This window comes from Panonychus citri, unplaced genomic scaffold (assembly GCF_014898815.1).
Source record: "Panonychus citri isolate SS breed McGregor unplaced genomic scaffold, ASM1489881v1 Contig00134, whole genome shotgun sequence".
NCBI classification, from domain to species: domain Eukaryota; kingdom Metazoa; phylum Arthropoda; class Arachnida; order Trombidiformes; family Tetranychidae; genus Panonychus; species Panonychus citri.
The window spans coordinates 3,611,399-3,633,451 of NW_026515539.1; the positions used below are offsets into that span (position 1 = coordinate 3,611,399).

A 22,053-nucleotide genomic window follows, 5' to 3' on the forward strand; every position below is an offset into this window, starting at 1 on the left:
AAGAATCGAAACAATCGATCTTCAGAATCTCAAAAGTAAACAAAGAAAAATTCTTCAGTTGATTCGCTTTGTTTGGTTATACAACTTAAAATGTTGTTCCTACATCCCAAACTTATGATTAATATAGTTAATAACAATGAAATTTTCATCATCTTTGAAGGATTGTCAAGTGACCTTCCTACTTTTCAGACGCAAGATTGTTGGATACGAATTTTAAATGAAAAAAGTGAAGTTATTGTTAGACTTAATAAATATAATTTAAGACAACAATTTGACCTTTTAATTCATTTATTAGACAGTAATTATATTGTTCAAGGTGTACCAAATTTTAGAACTGTTTTCAATGTTGAAATTCACAACGATTTAGAATATGTAGTAATTATTAATGAGAACATTGAAAAAATGATTCGAAAAAACAATTAAATATTTTCTTAATGTGACATATGAACGTCGAGGTAAATTTGATCCAATAGTGTCTCCTGAACTGCCACCTTCCTGATTATTTGATTCAATAACACTGAACACTTGTTTAGAGCTTTACCATGTCGACGACCACAACTCGAACATCTGAACTTTTTACAATTGGTTGTGTGAGAAGGATTTCCACAACGACAACAAATCAATAACGATCGACAGGTATGTCCTAATGGAAACCGAGCCTTGCATTTCCAACACTGATACAAATCTACATCATGGAAAAAGTAAACCGACCTTTCTTGAAAAGTTCCCTGCATACCTTTTGATAAAATTAACAAAATAATTAGATCATTATAAATCATAAAACAAAATTAACTTACCCCTGCGAAGCAAAATATTCATCACTTCGGTATTAACCCTTATAACAATAAGAGAATGACCATTTACCACTTTCATCTCATCAAAGATGAAATTTCTTTCATTAAAACCAAATGAACCACCAAGAAGGGCAACAAAATCAGCATCACTTCGACGGTCTTGAGTACCAGAACGATGACGATAAACACAGATACGATACCAATCAGTAGTAACCTCTTTAACATCACGAACATATTGACGACCCTCACAAATTTCACGAAAACTGGTAACCATTGAACGAAAAACACAAACTCTGACACCTCCACTTACCACACAAGTTAAACTATCCACAGCAAAAAAGGTTGACACTGGACCATCTCTTTCCAATCTTAACTTGAAACGAGACAAATTGTTTCTCAAACTCCTTAATCTCGGTCGAATCAGTAAATAGATGTAAATGTTTTCACTTAAAAGAATAACTTTTGAATTTTTTAAAAGCTCCATTTGAAACAATTTAAATAATTAGAAATTGAAGAAATAAACTGAAATTGATCAAACCTTTACAATTTGAAAAATGACTAACTGAAAATCTTTCACATCCGCCTTACTACCTTACACCACAATAGATGGCGCTAAAATTGATTAAAGAAAGCGGAAAAAGATCTTCAGCCATTTTTAACTTTAAAGATGAAAATTTAAACGACAAATGTCACCATCAAATAATTCAACTAAAGTTGATTCTTCATAGATATAATCAACTTCAACATAAATTACTTGCAATCCAACAAATTTCTCTTCAAGACTGAAAAGAATCTCATTCTCAATCTTTCCATCCCCCAATACCTTATTAATTAAAGGTTCGGCATCGACACAATCAAACAAGGGAAGCAAGTTCCCCTTAACCATTAAAAGCATCTCGCGATTAGCCATTGATTGACGAAATACACGAGTCACTTCCATTACAACTCTTAGGCCTCCTCGACAATTCTCGACATAATAATTTAGAATATCATCTTCTCTTTGTCCATTTGGCAAGGCGATAATCATCTTAAAAAACTTAGAGAAAACATTTTCATTTTTTAAGAGATAGAAATAAACATAAAAATTCATAGGAGAATTAACACTTGTTAATAAAGACATTTTTTCACCTTGATCACCAAACAATCTTTTAATTTTTGTCATTTATACAAAAACAAACAGACAATTTCAATCAACACCAAAATACAACCACCTACACTCTTATAGTAAGATAAAGAGCGGGCCTTTCAAATGTTAAATTGAAATTTCAGCCTCTTCAAGAGTCAAAAATTCATATCTAAAATCAATCCTCTCGAGTGCTCGCCGCAATTGACCAATGAACTCAACACAACGAATAGAAGTCAAATTATGACCCAATGTACCACAAGCTCCGCATTCCACGTCCTCATTTGATAATCGATTACAACCACCAATTCCATGAGCCACTAGACATCGGGAACACCTTTTCTCACGCCGACAATTCCTAAGAGTATGTCCAAATCTTTGACAATTTCGACAGATTCTAATATTTAAATTGTCAACATAAAGAACCTCCTGTTTATCCAATTTAATGAGCGTTTCAGAAAGAGCTTGGCGTATTGAAGAAAATACAGTCATTAGAATATAATAGTTCTCTTCACCACGAAAAATGAAATCAATTTGAAAACCACCCTCTTTAAACACATCATTTTCCTCACGAAGGCTCCTTTTTAAACGATCCGAATAAACAAAATCAGCAGCAAATTTCCTTCGCGGTAGTATTAACTTTAACATAGGCGAAACTAAATTTTGATTATACATGATTAAACCATCCACCAAATTATCATTAGCTACCTTGAATTTTAATCTTTCATCGTCACTTTTGAAAGCTAATCTAAGACAATTGTATCCGATCTCATAGTCCAATTTACTTTCCTTTATCACCGTATCCAAAACACCAAGAACTAGATGAGGACTCACAAATTTACGATTAACCAACCTTTTTACTACAAGTATCGACCTTTTTTCAAGGCCAGAAACATCTAAAACAACAGATGATTTATCAATTTTATGAATTAAAATTTCACTCTTGTTATTAAAACTATCCATTGTTCATTAAAACAACCCAATGATTCATGAAAACAAAACAATCATCTCCATAGAAACAAAAATTTAAAGCGCTAAATAAACTTTATTCAAAAAGGAACTGCAATAAAAAAACCTTGAGTAAGGAAAAAAGCATGTTCTTAGCTGAAACTACAACATTACAAATACATATTTATGATTAATCTGCTCCATCTCATCACAAAGATATCGATGAAAAACCGCACAATTTCTATCATAACCATTATGACCATCACGACCACAATTCGGACACTTAGGAACATAATTAACTGTATTTTTGTTGACACAATCTCGGGACAAATGATTACTTGAACAAAAAGAGCAAACAGGCAAACGGAAGCACTTTGCTTTCTTGTGACCAAAACGACAACAATTGTCACATCTGAGAAGTGAAAAATGATCGAAGACGCTTAATTTACCAGAAGAAGTTCGAATTAAACCACACTTCTCCTCAATTAAAGATCTAATACGAGATTCCACTTGGATAATCACACGATAACCAATACGAGTCTTTATCGAGGCTATCCAATTAATAGCCAAATCCTTATTCCAATCATTCCAATCGCGAACCTTATCGAGCCAACCTTTCCAAGAATCTTCATTATCGTCCGACGCCGAAACAATCACCTTTTCGATCCTAACCATTGGATCTTTGACAGGAGGAATTTTAACAAGAAATTTTTTCTTAAAATTCTCATCACCATTTAAAACACAAGCCAAATCAGTTCTACCCTTGAAACTACAACACTTAACCTTTAAACAAAATTTACCAGTCAATAACTTATCGATATACTTAGCACAATTTAACTGTTCGAAAAAAGTCTTGACACTTTCTCTTATTTCGTAACCCTTTACCGGATCGGGACTCACAATCAACAAAGTCGGAAACAAATCAAAATTCTCAACCCTTAACCAAGAATCCGGTCTACGAACCTCAACATTAAACCTGACATGAACGTCACGATCGAATTCAAATCCATTCCTCTCAATGGAAAGATCGGTGGTCCTCAGATTAGCCCGAGTATCATCAAAAACAATATCCTTGTCTCCTCCTTTCCAATGTTCGTATTTAATTAAAAAACTTTGGACAATAGTCTCTACATTAGAATCAAGATTACGATAATTTTCAGGCACTGAATTAAAATCAATTAAACACTTAATGATCTGATTAAAATCATCTTCACCGTAAACAAGAATTAACTCGTTAAAAATATCACCAGAAGCATGATCAAGCATAAACTTTTCAATCAAATTGTAACAACTATCAAAATCACTGACAAAGATATCGTTATCTAATAAATCAACATCAGAAACATCTAAACGCTGCCTCTTTGAAACAGACATGGTCAGACATAAACATAAAATGACCCAACAAAACATTTCAATTTCATTTATAAACAAACAGTTGTTATGACAACATGAACATCATTAACATCAACATCCAAAAGTCATTTAAAAATTATGAAAATCTTCTAAAAATTCAGGAAAAAAGAGACGATTTTATATTAATACTAACAGAAACAAACCAAACAATTAAAAATCATCGTAATATCATCAATAATGACAAAGTAACAATCTCTTTACCAAGTGAATATCGTTTTATCAAAAAATTTCTTCATAAGAAAAATATAATAACAAGTTTAATTTACAGCAAAAAACAAGGTTTTTTGTGGTTAATAGCGGTGTACAGATCGAATACAACTGACAATTTCTTCTACAACAATTTAACAGAAACTCTGGAGCAAATTAATGAATTTCCTATCCTCATCTCTGGTGACATCAACGCTGAAAGTACAATTTGGTGCGAAAACCCAAGAAACAAAGGAAATGGGCAAGTAGATGACTTCAGAAAATTTATCAGTAAACTCAACGAACTAAACTTTCAATCAGTACTAGGAAAAAATAGAAATTTAGATTATACAAGAAAAAATACAAATAATACTAAATCAATAATTGATGTTATTCTCGTCAATTTCCCACAAATAACGCAATATAAAATTACGAACACTAACCTAAGCGATCATCAACTAATTAGAGCTCGCATAACTTTCACCCCTCTCAAGAAAATAAATTTATCTCTTACCAAATTCAAAATTAAACGGATAAACTATAAAAATATAAACAAAACAACAAGAGATATACTAATTTCCCCGATAATTAACAGATTTCAAGTTAAACTAGATCAAATATTCACAAAATCAAATCAAAAACCACTAACTATCAATGAAATATACAAAACAATTGAAAAGAGAAAACAGCAAGTTAATATATCCAATTTCGTTACGACTAAAAAACTTAGAACAATTGATTTTGAACAAATAAGAGAAACTAACAAAAACAAATATCAAATTGGTCTCCATGAAACTGAAAAAGAACTCATTGAACGAATTAATTTCAATTGCTCATCTTCATATGCGGACGATTATCATTACAATGAATGGAATAAATTCAAAAAGATTAACTGTGAAACAATATCCAAATTAATAGACAATATTTTTAAATCGGGAGAGATACCAAGTTTACTCAAAACAAGTGGAGGTATCAAAATCCCAAAATCTCAAGGTTTTAGACTCATTAGATGTCAGTCCTATCTGATGAAGATAATCGATCTAATTTTAACTAATAGAATTAAGAGTAAAATAGATTTGATTATCGACACACAATTACAATTCGCCTTTCTAGAAGATTGTGACAGAATCAATATGCTACTTCATTTTGAAGATATACAAGAAGAATACAAAAACATCTATCTAATGGACATTGAAAAAGCCTTTGACCAAATAGACAAAGAACAAATTTTCAAGAAACTAGAAGGTAAACTAGATGAACAAACTCTGGAGTTAATAAAAGACTTTTTCAAAGACAGGAAAATTAGATTATATGAAGAACAAAAATTTAATATAATTAATGAACAAACTGCTCTCATTCAGGGCACATCATTATCTCCAATTCTCTTTTGCATAGGCATCGACAAATTTCTAAGAATTAATAATCAGATAAAAAGAAGAATTGTATCCTACGCCGATGACCTTTTAATTTTCAGCGACCAAAGGTCAGAAGAAATAGTAAACAACATTAATCAACAACTTGACGAAATCAAATTAAGAATTAACCCAGACAAAGTAAAAATAATTAAACAAAACAATCAAATACAAAAAACAACAATGTTAGGCTATGATTTAAAATACAATCAAACTACAAACAAATACAAAAACAAAATAGACGAAATAACAATTAACGTAATTAGAAGCTTAAACATCCAACATCTAATAATTATATCTGAGGCCTATCTTAATTCTTCAATGAGCCATTTAGGAACATCACCATTTAGACTAAACAACAATTATTCAATAACAATCGAACAGTTAATTAAAGAAGGTCTTAAGAAAACTTTCACAACAATTTACGGAAAATTAAGGATAAGCTATTGGTTAACATACATACTCGGCCTTAGGAACCCAGCCAACAATTATCTGACCAATCTAATCTTCAATATGATCAAAAATGAAACTGATATCAAACAATTTCCATTGATTCAAATTTGTGAAAACAAAAAAATAATTAACACACACAAAAATAAACAACAACATAATAAAAATCCCCAAGCGATAATGGAGATTTACAATAACAACAAATGGATTTGTATCAAATTCACAGATAATAAGTTACATCATAATCACTTTGAATACCAAAACCAAAGCACAATCTTCAACATCATCATTAATCATATAAATAACAGAAACCTGGACTTAATCATTAGTCAATCACAAGTAAATAATGCATTTGAACAAAAATTGATATCCTTATCCAATCAATTTAAATTTAACTTTCAACTAATCAAAAGAAAGATAAACAAATGCGAAGAAAAGTTAACGATTTACAATATTAACAATCAATACCTAACCGAAAAAGATTACAAACTATTCATTAAACATAAAATTAACCAAGCTGAAACTAAGTTATACATGAAAGAAGCTCCTAATTACATCAAAACCATGTTTCCAAATGGAAAAATTTTCTTCCAAAATAATCAACACTTCAAGAATCCAATCAATCTTTTAAGAAGTATCTCAAAAATTAATATCAAACTTGGTATCAACTGCACTTACTGTCAGATAAAAGGAGACAAGAATCATTGGAAAAACTGCCGATACCTGACTGAAGAAATTAGAAATTGGAATTTCGAAGAAAACTTCAACAACATCCAGGAAAAAATATTCAAAATTAGCAAACAAATGGGTTCAAACGAACCTCTCCCACCGTGGAGTCGCCACTGAGTCGGCGATAAACCTACTAACAGCTTTGTTGCACCAAATTCGTTTATCTTAACAATTAATTTAATTTTTTTTCTCCATTTTGGTTAGTTAATTAAATATCTTTTCTATCCTAGTCTTTGGTAAGTGGCCAGTGATCTTTTTATGTTGAGTTTTACGTTCTAATACGTTAGAGAAACTCGTTCTCTCTTTCTCTCTCTCTCTCTCTCTCTCTACTTGACCTTATAAAACATTCAATGGGTTTTACAAACATAGTTACATTAGTGTTATTATTTGATATTTTCTTTTCTTGACAGAATTATATCAATTTTATCGCTGATCTTTGTTCTTTACCCTTCTTTTAGAACGTAGTGTGAATTGTGACAAACTATGTCCGGACAAGCTGTTAATTATGGTGAACAAGCGTTCAACTCTCAATGTATTTGCCATGGATCAAGCTCATCAAATTCGTGTCAATGTTCATCCTCAGGCTCATCTAGTTTATCTCGGTACAATTCCAGAGGTGGAATGATAGCTTCTGTTGATATGTGCTTCTTCTGTTTCGATGTACTTTATTCTCACCTTCACTCTTTAGAGACCCCAAAGGCACCACCATTTCCTAATGAATCATAGTAAGTTAACCTGACTCACAATTTTCCCTTTGTTAAGCTAATTGATTACACAAAGAAAAACATCCATTCGTTGGCAGAATTTTACTCTCATTTTTCGATTTTTCCCTTTATTCTTTTTTTCATTTAAATCTAATCGATATTTTCTCTTTTTCTTTCAAGTCCTCTTTTTGTTACTTGGAAAATTGGAAGTGATAAAAAATTGCGAGGATGCATTGGAACATTCAATGCCATGAATCTCCATCTTGGACTTCGTGAATATGCAGTTACCAGGTTAGTTTGATGTCGATTTTAAGTATTACTCAATCACTTCCGTAATATGTACTTGTGTTGAGAGAGAGATAGAGGTTATATTTAGGTCACAATTATCGTTCACTTCAATCTGAAACTTGGTTAATACAAGTCAATCGTTATTCCCGAATTTGATCCTGAACATGCTGAATCTTGATATGAATTTGTCGTTGAATTTTTCGAAAATCTTTTCGAACTGTGTTTTTGTTTTATATTATTTGAAATGACTAAATCTATTCTTTTTCTTTTTCTTTTTCTTCTAGTGCTTTCAAGGACAGTCGATTCGCTCCAATCAGTAGGGACGAATTTCCCAGGCTTCATGTTTCAGTTTCTATTCTTCGCCATTTTGAGGATGGTAACAATTATCTTGATTGGGAAATTGGTATTCATGGGATAAGAATCGAGTTCTACACAGAGAAAGGATCTCGTCGAACGGCTACTTTCTTACCCGAAGTGGCTCCAGAGCAAGGTTGACCAGTCATTTTCCTCGATTCTTAACCCATTCCTTAACAGAACCAACCAGAAAACTTCAAGGTTTAACTCAACTACAAACAAATGGTTGTCTTAAATTGCTGAGAAATCACCATTGTTTACATAGATTGTGAAGTGAGCTTTATTATATTATAGAATTTATTACATCTCTTTACTATGGCGAAAAATAATCAGTTAGAAATGTATCCATTTTAAAAGTCAGTTGAGCGGAGAAAGTGAAATTAATTAACTACTAGATACCTAACTTAAATTATTTAGAGTAAAGAAGGAATTTAATCAAGACTTATAAATCACGTTAAACAACCTGATTTGATGAATTAATCCTTGTAACACTAATCTCAATTTTGTTTTCTTCTTATTCCAGGTTGGAATAGATGTGAAACAATCGACTCTCTCCTTCGCAAGGGAGGATACAAAGGGTTGATATCACCCGAAGTTCGATCGTCAATCAAATTGACGCGCTACCAAAGTGAGAAAATTACCGTTAGCTATCAAGAGTACAAGGACTACGCTCGAGCAAAGTGTTGATCTTCACTTAAAATAGAAAAGTATGTAACTTAATCGCCGAGAATTGGGCCAAATTTACCATTCAATTAACATCGTCTCACTTATAATTACAGATCAATTTTACTTTCGCTACGGAAGCTTCATTAAACTACAGTATAAATATATTCCAAATGGAAGTTGAAATAGTAAAAATCTCAACGACCGATGGCCTAAGATGCAAACGGCTTTTACGATTTTCAATCGTCTTTTAAAATTATGGTCTAATAGAATTTCTCTTCTTCTTCCATTCAAAATCCTCTTACTTTTCTTCATTCTTTTCTCTCCCTCTTAAATGGCTTTGCTTTCGTAACAACAAAATTTTCTATCAAAGTTTCATCGTTCTATCAACTAATAACAATCACTTTCATCATTGTACTTATATTAGAAAGAATCACCAATTATCATCACTAAACAAAATTCTAATAATCTTTCGATTGTTTCAACCAATTTTATTAAAAATATCATTTAGATTGAAAAAGAAACTGATGAATTGTTATGAATCGATGATTTGTTAATTTCCAGGAAAATGAATTAAAGTGATGGAATCCAAATGTTACCATGAGAATCTGGTTTACTTTTCTGAGGAATATCCCATCTCCAAGGTTCATCTATTTTAAATTAAAAGTGATTTAAATTCAATTAGTTTTTTTCTATTAAGATAAACATATGAGATTTTCTTAAAGATTGATGAATGATTAAGTAAATAATTGGGAGTTTTGCTTACCTTCCTCTCTATATTTGGTCAATGGTAAATCAAAAGGAATTGGAAATGTAATCGGAACTTTCTCTCCATCACCGTCGACAGTTAAACCTTCCGAAACTGAGAATGTATCAAATGATCCCTAATGAGAATAGAGAAAAAGTGTAATTAGTAAATTGCGAGAGAAATTGAGTAATGAATTAATTGGAAAAAGCTTACAAATGATTTTGGTAAAAAGAGAACACCAAGTTCATAGGCGCGAATACATAATTGTGACGATTGTTTCTCTAACGATCCCCAAGCGGCTTTCGATAGATTAGCGCTGGTTAAAATGCCGAAGTAAAGTTGCTTCATATCGGGGGAGACTCGAAAATAAGATTTGATATGTGGTGAAGCTCGAGTTCTTCCCTTTTCATCACTTTTCCATCGGTGAAGAAATTTGGTCAAGTAAAGTTGCTTTCGATGTGTCGAATCACTGTAAGGTAAAGATCCTCCCGCCGGGTAACCTTCTAGACTGTTACGAACATCGTCAACACATGGAAATACAAGTTTCATCGGTGGTTTGGAAAAGGCTGAAAATCTATTGGGTGTTGTCCCTAAACTCTGAAGGAATTCACCCTGAAGCCAAGCTTCCGCTTTCGATCCAAGGGAACCGATACTTGAGAATTGACCGATCACAGGCCAGTTCGGTTGAACCTGTTCACATAAAGCTTTTTCTGATGACAATATTTTCCTCAGTTTCATGTGTCCATATTTATGAAGATCAGCTCCAGTATGACGACCTAATAAACAATCAAATCAAATCACCAGTTAATTTGATTGTTCAATACATGTAATTCATAAGAGTATTTCATCAGTCTTACCTGGAGTTGAACCAATCAGATAAACTTTAGCTTCGGACATGTCATATTTTTTCAATATTTCACACCAATGGTCAATCGCTTTGTTTTTATATGATCTTAGGTACAGAATTAGATCCGTTTGGAATTTAGTTCGTGATTTATCTGTAGGAATTTCACCATCTTTGAACGGAGGGAACAAAGGTGATAACCAGACTCCTTGAGTTTTCTCCCTCCAATCTTGTTCGATGAGATTTGCCGTATGAATTACGACACGAAGATGATTGTCATACCGAAGAATCATCATCTTTGTATGATGAGTTCCAAAGGCATCATTCAGTCGAGCTCGAGCTAAACTAATATTACCATAGGGACCAGTTTCGGCTTCTAACTGAGCGGTAGTTTCTCTCTTATCCTGATGGACCAAAAGAATTGGTAAATGACGGAAACATGGCGGATATTGATCTATAAGCCAACCGACATCGAACATGTAATTAAACTGAACAGATTCTTGGAGTTGACCCCATTGTCTTGAAAGAATCTCCGTTATCCCAATAGAACAGAAATTGTTAACACTTTGATCCATCCCTTTAACTTTAATAAGAAATAGATTGAGAAGATTATCAGGTTTTCGAAATGATTTTGGTGATTTAGATGGACTAGTAGTCGAACTTGATGATAATCTTTTTCGCTTATTTACTGGAGAATCAGTGACATTTGAGTCGTTCATTTTTACTGAGTCATAGACAATTTCTAGAATATCATCTTTACATATTCTCAGTGGCTTTTTCTTTGGCGTAATGACTCCAACATCATCATTCTGGGAAATAACTTGAGCTTTAATCTCTGGCTTATCTTCTGGTTCCTGAATCAGTTCATTATTTTCATCAACTGGTTCACCTTTGGTTTCATCATCAACACCAATTTCATTTTGATTAACACTTAATTCGGTTGTAACTGGTTCCATTTTTGGTTGATTAGCAGGAAAGGATTTCGCATCTTTATACAATCCATCAACAGCAAGTTCATCAGTCATCATTTGTAAACTCTGTCCATCATCATTAATCACATTCTCCAACCAAGGATGACTAAACTCTTTGAAATGATCGGGATTCTTTCGGTAACAAGATCGACCATATTTACATATTTGACGAGGCATCTCAGCAAGAATATTGAAAATTGACACAACTAAACAATAAAATAGAAGAACAAAAAAACCATTACTATAGAACAATGAAAACAAGAAAAATGGAAAAGCAAAAATAACCAAAACTGATTAAGTGTTTACTTAAAATCAGCTGATTTCCAAGGCGGGAAATGTTACACAAAGAAAATGAGAGAAAATCAAATGATCAACTCGACGATTATTTAATCGTAGAATTTTAATTTAGTTTGGAAATTGGAAAAGAAAAAATCACAAATTATGTCAATAGTCAAGGGATAAAAATAAACTCAATTAAACACTTAACAATTAGAGTTAAATAACAACAATTAAAATTTTAGGAGAAATTGAAAAAAAAGTGTTAATCAAAATTAATCTCATTCTGATTAAAATCAATTCAAGAGATTATTTTGATTGTTTCAGTTTAATGGATAATCACCTAGTTGAAAGAGTTGAATTTAAAGGTTAAATTTGTTTGAATGTTAAACTAATTTGTATCTTCAATTGATTTAATTGTTTCTCTTTGATAAGAATTTAATTTAATATCAAATTTGATTTAATCTCTTTAGTTAATTTCTTTCTCACCAGATGGAGAATCGATTTTCTTTTCTTGAGTAATTGTATTTGTGGAAATGTTTAACTTTTTAAATCTCAATGAAAATATTTTTGATTGAGACAATTAACTGATTAACAATTAACAGTTTTCTTTAATTGTTCTCTATTTATGACAGAGGATCTTATCCATTTGATCAGCTTCTGGAGAGACATGATGAGTAAAGAGCCAAGGTTAGTAACAATTTAATTTCTTTCTCTCAATTCAAAATGTAAACACTTTTTCCTGGTTAATCATTTTTACTTCATTTTAACTGGTAAACAAATGACCTGATTTTTTTTTACCTTTTGGTTAACCATTTTGTTTTTTCATTGATTTAGATGAATAAATTGTTCATCATGATAATGAGTCCATTTTGTCAATAATGTTGAGTTAATTTTTTCTCCATTTTCTATTCTTCAGGAACATTTCAACCTCTACAGATTTTTCTCATGTTATCATGAGAATAACGTTAACATTATGTAGACGATTAACTATTGGTGTAAATATAAGGAAAAGACTTGTTGGTTATTTCGCTTTAATTGTGATTGGAGGTCTTTTCGGTGATTATCTGCCAAATTTTGTCTCTTCTGTTATCCCATTTCAAACAAGTAAACGAGGTTTTCTCAATCAATGGTTTGTAAAGATTGGCTGGTTTTGGACAATCATCTTATTGGGTCCGTTCATTCATATGACAAGTCAAATTTCATCAACAAAGGAATCGTCAAGCAAATCAGATTTACACCGTTCATATCATGAGAAATCTTTACGAGACGATTCATCTCCTTCGTCCAGGCCTTCATCTAGATCATCATCACATGTAAAAAGAGATTCAAATTCACCATTAATTGTTAAATTATGGATAACCTTAAGTAACAAAGATCTCCTTCGATTATGGGTTAATACTCTTTTCTGGTATCTATCAACAAGTGCCTTTACCTGGTTCGAATCAATAACAATCTCATGTAGCTCAGGTGAATTTTCAACCCAAGAAAGTTGTACCAAAAGTGGAAACAAATGGATTGGTTTCGATATTAGTGGACATACATTTATTTTACTCTTCTCTCTGTTGGTCATCATGGAAGAATGTTCAATAATGAAAGGCTGGGAACCTTTCGGTGAAAGATTATTCGCTGAGCAACAAAATCGCCAACGAACATTTCGACAAGATTATCCTCAACATGTAATTTACTCTAAATATAAAATTTATATTCGCTGTTTTTTCCTCGCCTTAACCGGACTCACCTTGATCTGGAACTTCATGCTCTTCCAAACGGCTCTTTTTTACCACACCACGTTACAGAAATTGATCGCTTACCTGTGGGCCGTTGGTCTTTGGTTCTTTGGATACAAATGTTTATACAACTCTAAATACTTTTCATCAGTTTTCAAAGTAGAGAATCAACCTCACCTTAAAGAATAAATTTCTTTAAATTGTTTTATATCACCAATTATAATCAATTTCCTATTCTTTTCTTTTCTTCCACAGAACGAAGCTGATTTATTCCCGGTCTCACTAATGTACTAATCTCTAGTTCTCTCTCTCATCTAATCATAATCTCTCTCTCTCTCTCTAAACTGCCAACATTTTGTATTTACGATTCAAGTTATCGTTGGCATTTATTGGCCTTTTCCAAAGATAATTCCCAGAGACGGTTAATTTTAATTGTAGGACAATTATAATTAGATAAACATCAATGTCAATGGAGAATCTGACCAGAAACAAGAAAGATAGTTTGTCAACATCTCTCAACCTAATTAAGTCTTTCACTTCTTAATTGAAAACACAATTATCTTGATTACGATAAATTACACACTCGATGATAATAATGTTGATTTACTAATCACAATCAACTCTTTGTTTACATACGTTTTAACTTTACTCTTTGATTTTCTCTGAGTCTGTGATTAATATCCTCATGTGATAGTCAACAATTAATGTATATATGTAATTATCTTCACCTAATCGAGTGAATTTTATATGAAAACAAAAACAAAGAGAAATCAATTGATTGTCCAACAAGTAAAACAGAAAAAAACAATGATTAGATTGACCTTAGATTGGGAATTGTATTCAATTGTAATTTTAATCTCCGGTTGGTAAACCTTAAACCCGAAGCAATTAACTCATGTTAATTGATTCATTCAGATTTCATCAAAAACTGTCAATAATCATTGGAAATCATTTCGTCGTATCCGTTTCATTAATTTCAATGAGTTCGTTATCGATCAAACTTATTAACGGTTTTCGATCAAGTATTTTCGTTGATGTGAAGTTTTTGATTATAAATCGTAAGCAAAAAAAAACAACCATTGAATCACAATGATTAAAGGTGATTTACTGTTTATATCTTAATCATTTGGAATAATACATTTACGTTGGAGATTAAGTTTGGAAATCGGATTATGAACAAAGAGGAGATTTTATCACAAAGTTGATTTGAGATGTAAAAAAGAGGTTGAAGTTGAAAAAAGACACAACAATTAACGAATCAACCGATCATCACCTCGTCGTCGTTTTAATATGAAAACAATTAACAGAACAGTTGTAGCGATCATACCAATAATACCGATTGCGATTCCCCAAACGGAGCCTCTTCTCAGTCCACTTTTGGGCTGCGTTTTCACGTCGATTGGTTTAATTTCGGTCGTTTTGTTTTCGCCGCTTTTTTCACTCGGCTTTTCTTCGGGTTCTTTGGGCTCATCAGGTTTTGGCTTCTCAGGTTCTTTTTCCTTCTCGGGCTCAGGTGCAGGGGCATCAGTTACGATTTCTACTTTTGTGGTCACCGCTGCTGTTGTTGTTGGGTCGGCGGTTAGGACATCAGATTCAATTTCATTAAGAATACCAATCAAAGATTCTGTAGTTGTTGGTTCGTTAGGATTTGTTACTTTGTCGGTCGATTGTTCGCAATTTATAGTTGATATTAAGAAAAGAAAACAAAAACTTTGAAAAGATTCATTTTGATTACACTAATTGAGACGAACTCCGAGTTAATTAATATTTCTTTCGAGTTTGTTGTTTATTGTACCAATTATGTCTTGGTAATGATTAGTTTTAATCACTTCTTTGATTGAACACCAACACAGCACTAGAACAATTTATCTCAATTCAAGATTTTTACGTCAACATTGTAATTAATCACAATCTTTGCTCTCTTGGTGTAAAATTAGATGAAAAGATAATAACGAATATATTTTTCTTCTTCTTCCATTTGATTCTCTGATAGTCGCCATTGGCAATCAATCGATAACCTTTCATTCAATACCAACAATTATGATTAGTGTATTTCTATAATTAGGGAAAAACAATTAATAGAGAAAATGAGTAATCATATTAAAAGAAAAAATTTTTATGCGATTTGATTACTTATCAATAAATTAGACTTCGTCCAAAAAAATGTTATTAATTGTCGAGTATTAATTATGGATCAATCTCATCAATTTCTTATTAGTTTGTCAACTCATCAATTAATGATTGACAATCAACCGATACAATTAGGATTATACTAAGTACAAAGGACAATCAATTAGATTTTATCAGATTATAATCACAATCTATTTACTTGATCATTTTCACCAATAACCTTAATTTACAATCGTTAACTAATTGTTGTTAATTTGAATTGTTTTCCGTTCAACCTTGGAAATTGTTATATAAGATCATCGAGTTAATTGTTTACTGATTATCTTATTTACTTTGTTTTTCTAATACCAATTAAACTTGTACATTAATTGTTTCCTCAACTTAATTGTCTAATTTAGTACAATAATTTAAACCAAAATTAGTGACAAAAAGTGATTTTTTCAAACATAATCACCTAATTGTCGTTGACATTGACTTACTTTGATTGTAAACTAAATTGAGAAGACAATTTAATCAAATCAACAACTAATCATCATTAATTGATCATCTTAACCCTGACCTTTAATTGTTATTATCCAAATAACTGAATTGATCAGAAATAAACAAATCTAATCATGACAATAGTTACAATAAATGATCAACAATTAACCATAACCAATTTCCGTCTGATGATTTAATATATTGATTGATTGATTTGATTACAATGCACAATGAAATTTATTACAATTAACTAATTAATTATCATAAGGATGAAACCTCTTAGTAATAAACAAATTGATTGTTAATTGTGCAAAGGAAAAGCCAATAAACTTGATTGTTGCCATTTCTTTTCACTGACCATTGGTAATAACAATTTACCCGAAAAATGAAATGACCATTGCGTTGATTAAGTTGATTACAATGTTAAATTGTGATTAAGATGATAAAGGAAACCAGAAAACTGGCTTAACTATTGACTATTAAATCAAATTATTCAAGGTGGTTTGGTTTTCATTTAGTAATTGTTTGTTACAGGATAAACTTTAATTTCTGTTCAATGTTTGTTTCTTGTTACAATCAACGTTAATTTAAATCACTGATCATTAATCGCTGTGTGAAAATATTGATTCCAATTGTTGCTAAATTGTTACCATGTTAAATGGTTACTATATTTATTTAATTACTACAATTGTTTTAATTGTCGGTATGTAATTGATTAATTTATTTCTCATTTCCTTCCTTGCTACTTTAATAATGATACGATAATAATAATTAATAAATTGTTTTTGTCTAATCAACTAATCAACTAATCAACCTCATCTCTTAATTTTAATAGTTAACTAACATTTGTTTAATTGTTCAATGTTCATTTCATCATAGTAATCAAATAAGCCTTTGATTTGATTGTAAACTAATTAAAATCAACTCGTATTGGATAAAGTTATTAGTTAATTAAACGTCAACCTTAATTGAGATGATTTTAATTGTGATTATTACTTAATCAATGTGACATTATTTAATCATTATCACCTTGAAATATTGATTTATACTTTGTCTGAGTGTTTAAGGTTAAGATTAATTAAGTTAATCCATTTGCTATTGATTTAATTATCATAAAGAAACCCAAAAATCTCAGTACGATTTCACTTGATTATTGATCACAATTAAATCAAGAATTAGTTAGCAATCAATTTAGTAATTCAATTATCTAATAGTTGACTAACAAATCAAGTTAAATTGATTTGATGCGTTGACAATTTATAGTTATGTTATTAAAGTATTAGATTGATTAACAATATTTGTAATAAACTGCGATTAATTGATTTAATTGCTTCTAATTAAATCAAGGATCAAAGGATATTATTGATTAAGATTAAGCTCATTAGATTAAAGATGTTCAAGGGTGAACAATTAATAGATTTATATCAAGACAATTAGTTAATCATGGATTAGAACCGATTTGTAATAGAAAGTTAATCTCGAAAAAATTTCTCAACTGATTAAGATTAATTTAGATATTCAATCAATAGTCAATTAAATGATGAATAACATAAAAATAACTCGTTAATTTAATCGTTGACTTAAATTACTTTGATTCTTTCTTTTCCAATGGTGTTAACAGTTAATTGTGATCCACTAGATGATTTAGGAAACTCGTTGAAAAGGTTAACAATTAATGTTGAACAAATTGTGAATCGAGTTAAAACACGAACAGGAATTCGTAATTTGGTTCATTGTATTAGACCCAGAAGACGAACCGCTAATAAGGAGATCGTAATTGCCGCTTGTAAAATCGAATCAGCGATAAATGCACTTAGATTAACAATCGCCTCAGCGAGGGAATCGTCGAAGACTGAATTAATTGAACTCGCTCAGGAACAAGCAGATGAACTCGATATGTTAATCAATATCATTGAAGCGATTCTCAACTTCTAACAATCAACAGTAATACAATTGAGAAAATAATTATTGTATTTTTCAATGGTAAATATTTTCATCCTTTATATGCAAATAAAGCCAATTTTTCATTGCCAAATCAATTAAATGTTTAATTAATGAGAAACATTGACTTAAATTAACTGATTCTGTAAAAATAACAGTAACTCGATAACAATTATTTTTCTTTTTGATTTAAATCAGCGATTTACACATATAAGGACCTTCCAATTCATAGCCAAGTTTCCTGTAGTAGTTTCTTGTTCCAACTCCTAATTAAAGACAAAACAATTAAATCAATAAATTTGTTTGACAATTTGGTTAACAATATAGTAAAATACCTGAGATAACTGCAATTTTAGTCGATCCGTGCTCTTCCAGGGCGATTCTTTCAGCTTCTTCCATCAAAAGCATTCCAAAGCCTTGATGCTGAAATTTGGTCGGATCTTTACCGCTGATCGGGACGACGCTCCCATAGACGTGTAACTCTCGGACGATTGAACAGCAACCCTGTAATTCTGGGCGAAATGTATCTGGTGAACAATTTCTCAATCTAAGGAGGCCAATTAAGATGTCTTGTTGAACATCTTCATATGCAAGGAATGTCTCCCAACCGCTATTTGCAACATAGTCCCGACGAACGAGCTCAACTTGATAGGGTTTAATTTTATGATGAATTTCTTGTATGCCCACTTCACGTGTTCTTATATCTCGACATGATGTCCCATAATCGGCCATTCTGGCTAAGGCCAGTTCTCTTATATTACCATGTTCAACTCCTGATGAAACTAAAGGCATTGGGATATCGCGTTGAACTCGATAAATACGAGTCCATGGAGGAACTAGAGCCAATACTTGAGCTAGAAAATCGACTAAAACATTGGGCGGATAACTGCGATAACGACCTGTTTTCCAAAGTTCATAGAGTCCTGTTCCTCGAATCACCAGGGTTGGATAAATTTTTAATCCATCGGCTCGGAAGTCCGGGTTTGCAAAGAATTCTACAAATTGTTCGAGATCTCTTTCTAGGTCGACATTGGGTAAATTTGGCATCATGTGGGCGACAATCTTGAAGCCACAATCTTTGGCGAATTTGAAAGTTTCTTTAACGGCCTTAACGGTGTGGCCTCTATTTGTATCACGAGCTACATCTTCATAAACTGATTGTACACCAATTTCAAGTCTGGTACATCCATAGGCTAACATGTCACTTAAATGTCGATTTAAACAATAATCAGGTCTTGTTTCGATAGTTATGCCAATGCACTTTGTCCTTGATTTTTCGCTGAATTTAACAGCTTCAGCAACCGATGAGCTTGTATTTCCCGAAAGAGCATCATGTAAATTTCTAATAAAATAGTCTCGATAATCTTCAGGTAGTGACATGAAAGTACCTCCCATAACAATGAATTCAACTTTATCGATATCATGTCCAAGTTGTTTCAACTGGTCCAATCTATTACGTGTTTGAACAAAAGGATTATAATGAGCTCTAATCGCTCTCATTGAGGTCGGTTCATAGCCAGTGTATGATTGAGTTGAGTATTCAAAGTCAGAATCTGGACCACCAGGACAATATACACAAATATTACCTAAAGAAAGGAAAAAGAGAAAGTATAAAAATTAGAAAATCTTACACAACCAGATTAACGAGAATTTCATGTCAATTACTAATAGATTGCCTGCAAATCTAATCAAATGAACTAATTACCAGTCATGTTGATGTGAGGGCATCGATGAGGCTTTGACATTACCGCAACTACAACAATTCCACTGGCAGTTCGTATTGGTTTAGCCCTTAATTTAGGTAACAATATTTTCTTATGCTCTTGAGGTACACCAGCAATAATATCAACCAATTTTGGTTGATTTTCCAGTCCATACTTTCGAGATATTTCACATTTAAGTTTAGTTAAATTAACATCTTTACATTCCTCATGAGCCTTAATCAAATGTTGAATAATCTCATTAATTGTCACAACCATTAACTGTTGCTTAGTTAAACCATTATCTAAACAACAAAGAAAAGAAAAGAAAAGAAAAAATCATTGAGATTAATTAAAACGAAGAGACAAAAAAAAACACTAACACAACAAAACGAATTAAACAAAACTCTAACCAATAATTTCTTACTTTTCTTCGGTTTCGCCATAATAATTCCAAAAGTAGTAATTAAAACAAAGACAATTAACAAAAGAAAAAAAGAAAACTACAAAAACAAATCAAATTAATTTTAATAGAAAAAAGAAAAACAATTAAAATTAAACAACAAAAATAGAAAAAAACAAAAAATGTAACATGCGAAATTCTATTTGAAAATATGAACAAGAGATGGCGCTCGAAGATGCGAATATAGATAAAGGGGATAATTGATACTCGATGTTTATTTCTTGTTTATTTTGATTTTCAAGTTTTCTTTTTGTTTCTCTATTTGTTTTAATTAACCAGTTACGATATTATTATTTTATCAATTATGGGAGTTGATCTAACTGGTAACAATAAACCTTGGGAGTTAAGTTTATATGAACTTAATCGGAAACCTCAACCGCTAATAACAGATGACAGTGAAATCGCCGTTAAACCAAGAAGCTTGCAAAGTGAGCTAATGTGCCCAATATGTTTGGACATGTTAAAAGCGACAATGACAACAAAAGAGTGTCTTCATAGATTTTGTCAAGAATGTATTACAACCGCCCTTCGAAGTGGTAATAAAGAATGTCCAACCTGTCGGAAGAAACTTGTCTCTAGGCGATCATTAAGACCTGATCCAAATTTTGATATGCTTATATCAAAAATTTATCCAAGTCGAGAAGATTATGAGAAAAATCAAGAGGTTATTGGATACAAAGAGAATACAAGTCGACGAAATAATAGAGCAAATAGATCAGCTTCTAATCAGGGTAAGCTTTTTCTATTCTATTCTTTTATTTTTGTTCTATTCTATTTTATTCTATTTTATTCTATTCTCCTCTTTGTTTTTCTTTTATTTGTTTATTGTTTATTTCTTTATTTAGATTCATCTACGGCATCTTGTGAAACCAACAACAATCATCATGTTATTCAACAACCCGAAATCGAACTGGTCTTCAAACCTCTTACCCAAGGAAGTCCTGATGATAATGTGATCCATACTCGTTTTCTTAAAACTACAACAAATGCCACCATTGACCATTTAATTAAATATCTTTCTATGAGACATTTCTTGGAAACAAATCCCAATAATTGTGACAATAATCAAGAGCTAGACACTTCTATATTTACCATTTATGTGGCCGCTGGACCCGGTGAATTTCAACCTTTACTTGGACAAACTACTTTGGATCAAGTGAATGAAAAATTTTGGAGACACAACAAACCCTTAGAGTTATATTATGCTTATAAAATGTCTCAACCATGATCCTCCCCAATCTAATTTTGGTACCGAATATTTTTGGTTTAATCGTTTAATCATTTCTTTTTTTACAATGATAACACTCAGTAAATACGAGAAATTGAATGGTCACACTTCGCGAATCGTGAGCATTTGTTAAATAATGTCCCGATATTTATGTCATCAACTGACTATTATAAGACTGGAAAGTTGAAAATAAAAACAAATCATTTCATTTTGTATTCATTCAACTTTTCTATCAATCTGACCAACCAATCAAACAATTTACTCAATTGTATCTAATTCTGCAAATTAACGAGACGAAAACAAAGCTTAACCACCAAACAAAAGCGAAATCAATTAACTCAACATCTCATTGAACAATTAAGTGAATCATATTCCCGCCTCAAGAACATCAGAGATAAAGTTAATCATTTGGTCGTTTTTCAAAAATTTTCTCCACCAATTTTCGAGAAATATAAATTGAATTCATTAATACAATTGT

General features: G+C 31.6%; 6 protein-coding genes across 9 annotated transcripts; 4 read left to right on the top strand and 2 right to left on the bottom strand.

The window, feature by feature from the left end:
• Positions 1-22: 22 nt before the first annotated feature.
• On the top strand, positions 23-9,671 carry LOC128391557 (nuclear protein AMMECR1-like). 2 transcript variants are annotated; one of them, XM_053351462.1, is made up of 7 exons: positions 23-65; positions 7,195-7,291; positions 7,514-7,780; positions 7,940-8,050; positions 8,332-8,537; positions 8,925-9,108; positions 9,181-9,671. In XM_053351462.1, exons 3-6 carry the CDS (start codon positions 7,539-7,541, stop codon positions 9,086-9,088), a joined length of 723 nt encoding a protein of 240 aa, XP_053207437.1. In that variant the 5' UTR covers positions 23-65; positions 7,195-7,291; positions 7,514-7,538; the 3' UTR covers positions 9,089-9,108; positions 9,181-9,671. The 2 variants fall into 2 exon arrangements, with proteins under 2 accessions (XP_053207437.1, XP_053207438.1); XM_053351463.1 differs by lacking the exon at positions 23-65 and having other exon boundaries at positions 7,199-7,291; positions 7,466-7,780.
• Positions 9,535-12,388, bottom strand: LOC128391552 (tyrosyl-DNA phosphodiesterase 1-like). 2 transcript variants are annotated; one of them, XM_053351454.1, is made up of 5 exons: positions 12,247-12,388; positions 10,670-11,833; positions 10,026-10,588; positions 9,831-9,948; positions 9,535-9,714 (listed from the first exon to the last, which is right to left on the bottom strand). In XM_053351454.1, the coding sequence occupies exons 2-5, from the start codon at positions 11,802-11,804 to the stop codon at positions 9,638-9,640; spliced, it is 1,893 nt and encodes a 630-aa protein (XP_053207429.1). In that variant the 5' UTR covers positions 11,805-11,833; positions 12,247-12,388; the 3' UTR covers positions 9,535-9,637. The 2 variants fall into 2 exon arrangements, with proteins under 2 accessions (XP_053207429.1, XP_053207431.1); XM_053351456.1 differs by lacking the exon at positions 12,247-12,388 and adding an exon at positions 11,934-12,092.
• Positions 12,389-12,423: 35 nt separating this feature from the next.
• On the top strand, positions 12,424-14,460 carry LOC128391555 (acyl-coenzyme A diphosphatase FITM2-like). Of its 2 annotated transcripts, XM_053351459.1 has the most exons (3): positions 12,424-12,593; positions 12,823-13,792; positions 13,889-14,460. In XM_053351459.1, the coding sequence occupies exons 1-3, from the start codon at positions 12,532-12,534 to the stop codon at positions 13,925-13,927; spliced, it is 1,071 nt and encodes a 356-aa protein (XP_053207434.1). In that variant the 5' UTR covers positions 12,424-12,531; the 3' UTR covers positions 13,928-14,460. The 2 variants fall into 2 exon arrangements, with proteins under 2 accessions (XP_053207434.1, XP_053207435.1); XM_053351460.1 differs by lacking the exon at positions 13,889-14,460 and having other exon boundaries at positions 12,823-13,850.
• Positions 14,461-16,645: 2,185 nt separating this feature from the next.
• On the top strand, positions 16,646-18,189 carry LOC128391559 (uncharacterized). Its single transcript, XM_053351464.1, has 2 exons — positions 16,646-16,946; positions 17,865-18,189. The coding sequence occupies exons 1-2, from the start codon at positions 16,895-16,897 to the stop codon at positions 18,176-18,178; spliced, it is 366 nt and encodes a 121-aa protein (XP_053207439.1). The 5' UTR covers positions 16,646-16,894; the 3' UTR covers positions 18,179-18,189.
• Positions 18,190-18,263: 74 nt separating this feature from the next.
• LOC128391553 (elongator complex protein 3-like) lies at positions 18,264-20,471 on the bottom strand. Its single transcript, XM_053351457.1, has 4 exons — positions 20,312-20,471; positions 19,890-20,189; positions 18,520-19,770; positions 18,264-18,450 (listed from the first exon to the last, which is right to left on the bottom strand). The coding sequence occupies exons 1-4, from the start codon at positions 20,328-20,330 to the stop codon at positions 18,374-18,376; spliced, it is 1,647 nt and encodes a 548-aa protein (XP_053207432.1). The 5' UTR covers positions 20,331-20,471; the 3' UTR covers positions 18,264-18,373.
• A 71-nt stretch (positions 20,472-20,542) lies between these two features.
• On the top strand, positions 20,543-21,790 carry LOC128391556 (E3 ubiquitin-protein ligase RING2-like). Its single transcript, XM_053351461.1, has 2 exons — positions 20,543-21,078; positions 21,193-21,790. The coding sequence occupies exons 1-2, from the start codon at positions 20,652-20,654 to the stop codon at positions 21,573-21,575; spliced, it is 810 nt and encodes a 269-aa protein (XP_053207436.1). The 5' UTR covers positions 20,543-20,651; the 3' UTR covers positions 21,576-21,790.
• The last annotated feature ends 263 nt before the right edge of the window (positions 21,791-22,053 follow it).

What these genes read in the sequence shown, in the direction of transcription:
- LOC128391556 (XM_053351461.1), top strand. Translation starts at nt 20,652, where the DNA reads ATGGGAGTTGATCTAACTGGTAACAATAAACCTTGGGAGTTAAGTTTA. An exon ending in TAGATCAGCTTCTAATCAGG is followed by an intron (nt 21,079 to 21,192) that starts GTAAGCTTTTTC and finishes TTCTTTATTTAG; the next exon opens with ATTCATCTACGGCATCTTGT.
- LOC128391557 (XM_053351462.1), top strand. Translation starts at nt 7,539, where the DNA reads ATGTCCGGACAAGCTGTTAATTATGGTGAACAAGCGTTCAACTCTCAA. An exon ending in CGTGAATATGCAGTTACCAG is followed by an intron (nt 8,051 to 8,331) that starts GTTAGTTTGATG and finishes TTTTTCTTCTAG; the next exon opens with TGCTTTCAAGGACAGTCGAT. An exon ending in CGAAGTGGCTCCAGAGCAAG is followed by an intron (nt 8,538 to 8,924) that starts GTTGACCAGTCA and finishes TTCTTATTCCAG; the next exon opens with GTTGGAATAGATGTGAAACA.
- LOC128391559 (XM_053351464.1), top strand. Translation starts at nt 16,895, where the DNA reads ATGTTAAATGGTTACTATATTTATTTAATTACTACAATTGTTTTAATT. An exon ending in TACAATTGTTTTAATTGTCG is followed by an intron (nt 16,947 to 17,864) that starts GTATGTAATTGA and finishes TGGTGTTAACAG; the next exon opens with TTAATTGTGATCCACTAGAT.
- LOC128391555 (XM_053351459.1), top strand. Translation starts at nt 12,532, where the DNA reads ATGACAGAGGATCTTATCCATTTGATCAGCTTCTGGAGAGACATGATG. An exon ending in ATGATGAGTAAAGAGCCAAG is followed by an intron (nt 12,594 to 12,822) that starts GTTAGTAACAAT and finishes TCTATTCTTCAG; the next exon opens with GAACATTTCAACCTCTACAG. An exon ending in ACTTTTCATCAGTTTTCAAA is followed by an intron (nt 13,793 to 13,888) that starts GTAGAGAATCAA and finishes TTTCTTCCACAG; the next exon opens with AACGAAGCTGATTTATTCCC.
- LOC128391552 (XM_053351454.1), bottom strand. Translation starts at nt 11,804, where the DNA reads ATGCCTCGTCAAATATGTAAATATGGTCGATCTTGTTACCGAAAGAAT. An exon ending in TCTGATTGGTTCAACTCCAG is followed by an intron (nt 10,589 to 10,669) that starts GTAAGACTGATG and finishes ATTGTTTATTAG; the next exon opens with GTCGTCATACTGGAGCTGAT. An exon ending in TCTTTTTACCAAAATCATTT is followed by an intron (nt 9,949 to 10,025) that starts GTAAGCTTTTTC and finishes TATTCTCATTAG; the next exon opens with GGATCATTTGATACATTCTC.
- LOC128391553 (XM_053351457.1), bottom strand. An exon ending in CCCTCACATCAACATGACTG is followed by an intron (nt 19,771 to 19,889) that starts GTAATTAGTTCA and finishes TCCTTTCTTTAG; the next exon opens with GTAATATTTGTGTATATTGT. An exon ending in TAAAATTGCAGTTATCTCAG is followed by an intron (nt 18,451 to 18,519) that starts GTATTTTACTAT and finishes GTCTTTAATTAG; the next exon opens with GAGTTGGAACAAGAAACTAC.